Source organism: Eurypyga helias, unplaced genomic scaffold, assembly GCF_000690775.1.
Source record: "Eurypyga helias isolate BGI_N326 unplaced genomic scaffold, ASM69077v1 scaffold12994, whole genome shotgun sequence".
Taxonomy (NCBI): Eukaryota; Metazoa; Chordata; class Aves; order Eurypygiformes; family Eurypygidae; genus Eurypyga; species Eurypyga helias.
In genome coordinates this window covers 24,382-30,381 of record NW_010246874.1, presented here as the reverse complement: position 1 = coordinate 30,381, position 6,000 = coordinate 24,382, and the positions used below count along the sequence as shown (strand labels likewise).

At 44.3% G+C, this 6,000-nt stretch overlaps 1 protein-coding gene across 1 annotated transcript in view; it reads right to left on the bottom strand.

The window, feature by feature from the left end:
* Positions 1 to 740: 740 nt before the first annotated feature.
* CCDC88C (coiled-coil domain containing 88C) overlaps positions 741 to 6,000 on the bottom strand; it is a gene marked incomplete at its 5' end in the record, with an annotated part of 28,521 nt that continues 23,261 nt past the window's right edge. The window contains 3 exon segments of the mRNA XM_010150562.1: positions 741 to 1,745; positions 4,201 to 4,502; positions 5,251 to 5,319. Coding sequence (XP_010148864.1) covers positions 741 to 1,745; positions 4,201 to 4,502; positions 5,251 to 5,319 — 1,376 coding nt within the window.

Genomic DNA, 6,000 nt, shown 5'->3' with positions numbered 1-6,000 from the left:
AGTTCCAGTGTTTGTATAAAAGGTAAAACAAGTTTCAAAAGGCAGCACCACTTGGCTTGCAGTGTCAAGGATCCACTGAGATGCAGCTATAGTGAAGGCAGTGGGGTAATTACACTGACCTCTCTGTGTTCACACAGTCCCAGTGGGGATGGTTGAGATGTGACCCTTTCAGTCTACACATTACCTCTATAAAATGGGGCTCTGGCAACAAGAACCAATTTTAACAGATCCATGGCTAAAGACACACACTGTTGCTCTTCAGCTTTCTCTCTAAGCTACTTAAGCCAATTACCTGGTTCTGTCTGTGGGGGGAGAAGTGTGGTTTTTACATGACCTTTTCGGTATGGTTATTTATCAGTGGTGTGGCTGGGTTCAGCACAGACACACGACCTGTGAAACTCTTCTTTAATGCAGGCAGAAGGGGTGCAGCAGTGACAGAGGACCCTGCTAAGCTTTTCCTGGATCAGGGAGTGCTCAGCACCTGTGAGAATAAGGTGCCAGGCCTGCTGTGAGATTAGTCAGGCTTCCACTTTGTTTTAGGCACAACAGTGTCAAAAGAAGGGCTGGGTTTTTGCTCCTTGTTTTTCTTAATCATACTTTGTCCGACCAGAAAACAGTCCCCGGAGAATACTCAGAGCAGTGTACGCAGGTGATGCCTTTTAAGACCTGGCCCAGCGTCTAGACAAACATTATGCGGACGTCAGCAATACCAGACACATACTACTAGCTGCATCTGTGGGTTACACACACCCATACTCATACCAAACCGTCTGCTGATCCCCCTGGGGGTCTGGAGACCCGGGAGTGCTGTTTGAGCTGCTTCCTCTCATGTGCTCCTCCACAGCCCCAGTGCTGCCTTCTGGCAGCCTACCCTGGCACTTGGTGAGTAGGGCATCACCTTGTCCTAGGGATGCATTTCCCTCAGTGCTGTTGGAAACAGCTATGGCAGGGGCCACTGTGGCCACCTCCCCTGTACGAGGGGCTGGCTTAGGTTTGACTCTAGAGGGAATGTGCGATGCGGGTGAGTAGTGCTGCCCAGGGTTCACACACTCTTGTTGCACATTCAGATTGCTGGTGGATGCAGTGGGTGAGACAGAGACCTGATGGAAAGAGAGCGGCCTCTCATCTTTTGGTGGGGCCAGGGAAAGGCGTCTCGTGTCAAGCTGCCGGCAGCGGGAATCGACACCTTGCAAAGAACCTGCTGCCTTTGCAGACTGTGGCCTCTCCCTTAAGGTTGCCTGGGAGCTCGTTGGCATAGAAGCCCTAGCAGGCTGACTGATGGCATTCTTGCCCCCACGTAGGTGTGCTACGGACTTCTGAGGGCTCTCCTGCCTGTACGTCTCTGGGCCGGTGGCTCTGAGGAGGTCCGCAGAGGCTAAGCTAAATGCCCTGCTCAGTGACGTACTCCTCCTGCTCGCGGTTCCAGGCTGCTGAGGCTGTGCCATCTGCCGCATCCCACTGGCAGGCTGGTGCTGTGGCGTGTGAGGAAGCTTAAGGGACCCCTGGGAGTTTGCCAGGGGCTCGGGTTCGACTTGTCTGAGGTTTGGCTTCATGTAATTTCCAGGCTTAGCCATTTTTCCTTCTTCGTCGGTGATGGTCATCTTTAGAGTTGGAGCAGCAAGACTCATGGGCGTCTTAGCACCCTCCTTTCTGGATGGCTGAACCAGCAGGTTCCCAGTAGCTGGAGGCTCATTTGCTTTCCTAAAATAATCGCTGAGCAAGTCATCTCTGTTACTGGAGGTGTCCTGGTGTGAGAAAATAGGCACATGCAACATTAATGACTGCATTTTTTATATAAAGAATCATGCAGAGCTTTGTGTTCAGATAATCTTGCTTCCCACTTAAATCAACCCAAACACAGCCTTAGATTTTATATTTAAAGTGGGGAACAGAAGATATAAATGTTTAGAACGGGTATAAATCCAAACCAAAGAGTAACATGCTCATCATGATTAGATCACGACAGCCTTGTTTGCCAGATTAATTGTCACAAATTGGAAAAGTTTCATTTCACTTGCAACCTGAGCAGCAGCTCATCTGCTTCCTTTCACATCAGCCACTGTTACTGCAACATCAACATCATATTAATGGTAACAGTCATGGGTATCAGCAGATATCAAGGATGGTCTGTCATCGTTCAGAGTAAGAGTTCATCTGGATAACACTCTACGGTAACTTCAGGGATACAGCAGGAGAAAACACCCCGGGGAGATGTGCTAGCATTACAAGAAAGTTCCATTGCTTCTCCATCGATTCCCCTCCCCTCTCCCAGTCAACATACCACACATGTTAAAAGCTGCGTGTACAATATAATGAAATGTACCACAATCATTAAAAAAAAAAAAAAGGAGATACGATTGCTTGCCCACAACTAACTTGCAAATTTCAAGTCAGACAATTAACCTGGCAGTAAAGGAAAACATACAATGAATATTTCATGGGGATGGTCCATGCAACAGAAAAATGGTGACGTTTGATCAGGTGCCATTGGACTATTAGTATGAAGCATGCTCAGCGTAGTTAAGGGACATGCTATCTTCATGAAAATACACTGAAACAAGCTCCTGGAATTTGTTTCTTTACTCTTCTCTACAGTTATGTTAAAGCTTAACATATTCATTTCAGTGTTTCAAAAATTTCTTCCAGTCAAAAAACTCATTTGCTAGAAGCAAACACTGTCAAGGGTAATAGTGCTGCAGGAAGATCTCTATGCTCAACTACATGTTAAAGCATTAGGGTTATTTTTAACTTCATTTTAAACTGCTGTTACCCACATTAACATTACAGAATGACTAGTCCTCCGAAAACACGCATGTTTTTGAACAAGAACTGGAAATAATTTCTGAGCAATTAATGCAAGTGATCTGGCAGCCTTTAAAATAACAGCAAAGAGTTACAGTATGCTTCTATAGGTAATAATATGCTAGCAAAAGCTGTGTAAGTTGGGAGCTGTTGCCTTCATAGCAAGAACAACGGATACCCTGGGGATATGCAGTGAAGTAGACCTCCTATTTCCCCTGCCTGTTCTGTGCCTCACGCTGTCAGGACACGAATGGCTGAGGACCGATTCAACTGACTGTGAAGGTTCCCGATGGAGGGAAGGACATAGGGAGTAGCAAGAGGGATACAGTGCATCAGCTTCTAACAGAAATTGGTGCAATGAAATCATTTCACTCCCATTTAAACTGCGACGACGCTGAAAAGGAACAAGGATGACAGAAAGAATGAAAATGGAGACATGGTCAGATAGTTACAGACAAAAAAAATTGAAGTGACACATTTTAAACATCTCTAAAAGCTAAGGATTGTATTTAAGATAACAAAGGAATAGAAAGCATGTTTAAATATTGCTCTGAAAATTCAAGGACCAGAATTTACTGATGCCATGAAATGGTACAGCTCTGTTGATTTCAATACCGTTACTAAGGCATTCATGTAATAAACATATGCTCACTTCCACTACCAATGAATTGTTCCTAAGATATTAACATGCTCGACACCACACCGCCTCACTACTGTACCGCATGTCTGAGCAGTAAAAGACAAATACCACCAAGGAAACAAACATTTAATTTCTGACAAAGCACTTCAGCGTGCAACATATCCTTGCAGTCACTGAACCAACAGCACAGTGACCGTCAGCACACAAACACACAGCATGGTGAAGGCATCGAGAAATTCCTTCGGCAAGATAAGTACTCTCTCTCAAACGCACTGATGGTATTTTCAGATTAGGAAGTGGTTTTAACAGCTGCATATTTTGCACTTCAATTGAAAACTACTGTTAGGTTTCATTTCTAATTACAGATTCAGCAGCTGAAAATTACACAGAAAACCTATCCGTTCACAGATAAAAATACCTAGAGCTGAGAACTGACGATATAATACGAAACCTTGACCACAAGTGTTTGATGTTAAAGAGCCCCAGCAGTCAGACACATACAGTACTTCCAGTGAACTGTCTGACTTGCCATAGCTGAGACCAAAATAAGTTAGCAGAGTGCTATGTGAAAGTTAATCTTGCCTCAGTTGCTGGAACTGTTTCATTCATTTTGCAAGATTCCACAGTTCTCTGCAAGTTCCACACATATGAACAAGGATCTTCTTGCCTTTCCTTGTTTCCCTGTGCCTTCATTCTCCTGAATCAGCTTTGACCAGTTTTTTGACATCTGAGATGGGCATCCATCTCCAATTACTTACACTTGGTGGGGACAGCTTGTTGCTCTCTTCCAAGAACTCTTCCAAAGTTACCATCTCACTGCCTGGTGAGGCAGATCGCTGCCTGCCTGCGTAAGACTGGGATGGAATACACTTCTGAGGCGTATCATAAGAGATCAATTCATTCCTCTGGGAGGAGGACTCACGCCTGCTGCTTGAGCTTAGGAAGGCAGAAGCAGAGTGAAAGGGATAGGCATCTCGGAGTAAGGCTGGTGCATCTCTGCTTGGCACCCTATCTTCACTGCTGAGACTCTCGGTTCTACCATGGATATGATCTAAGGAACCTGAGGAGAAGCATAAATATCATTAAAGACACTGTTCTTCCCTTATTTCAGTACATTTCTCACTAAGGTAGGAATGAGGTGACATTTTTGACCTTACTTTCTTCTCCCACAGGACTCAAGGCAGTGAGAACTTTGAAAAATCAGACCTAGTAAATGTCTTCGCATACATACTTTGAGCCCCTGTCTTAAACAAGCACAACTACTTCTCCAAAGAGGAGGAATAACACAGACAGTGAGGGGGCCTCTTTACCACCTCTGTGCCACTAGAAGACCTCCCAGTCTTGGCTGTGTGTGATCTGAGAGTCAAAACCTGGCAGTGGGAAAGCAGAAAGTGGATCTTCCACAGTGCCAGGTCTCCTGGCATTCTTCAAGGATGCACAATTTCAGCAAAAGCCAGTTTCCAGATCGCACTGATTCCACACACAAGCTGTGTGCGCAGTAAGAACAGCAGAGACCTGTTGTAGAATAAGTCTAAGAGTGGCCTGATACTTCCCACGACATGACGACAGACAGAAGCAAAACTAGACTGCCTGCCTTAAAAGCCACCCCTTGCCAGAATCAATCTCAGAAAAATACTTCTTGCCAGCAGTTTTGATTCCAAAGACAGCAATTGCAATTCCAGATTGCATAATCGTTACAATTTCAAAACAACAGTCTTCAAATTAAATCGGAAGGAAAATGGCATTTTGCACACAGTTTCATGGAATTTGACTACCTGTTTGTCAGAACCGTACTGTAAAAACTTTACCTTTCAAATTGAGAGGTGAACTACTGCTGGAAACGTTTCTACTGCTCTCTAAACTGTTTGGCCTGGACACTGAAAAACACAAAACAAGCATTGAACAAACAGATCTTAAGTTCCTCTGATTCTCTAAGACTTGGCTACAGTCTGCCTTCTAAAAATAGGATGTGTGCAACTAAGTCAGTTTGAAAACACTGAGAACGTAATAAACACAGGATGCCGAAGTCTGGACCCAGCAGAAGCCATTTTCATTTTTCAAGTCAAGTGGCTCAGGATCCATCTTATTTTTCTCACTTATTTTTTGCACAGAGAAGTATGTTCTTGGCTTTGCTTTTACAGCAACTGTAAACAAAGTAATCTAAATACTTAAGAAGTTCAACAATAAGTTGCTGTCTCTTTCTCATTTCGTTTCTTTGGAAGGAGCTGGTAATCAGCCTGCAAACTAAATCTTCCACAAACCTCTAAGCAGGCAGTGCTGCTGCTGCACCAGTGTTTTCACCGAGCATCCACACCCCCCACCCCGCATTTTTTTTATTGCTGATTCCCTCCCTTAGAGAGGGAACTAAACATTGTCCAGAAAAATCATCTGCAAAACTGTAGGACATGCATCAAATGGTCTGTTGTTAGGGCAAGGCAACTTGTCTCAATGTCAGCATTGGTTTTGAAAATTTATTTTGGGAAAACGTCCATTAAAAGCTTCTCAGTAGAAAACCAGAAGTACTTACACCCACATTCCCAAAATGGTGTTGCATTACT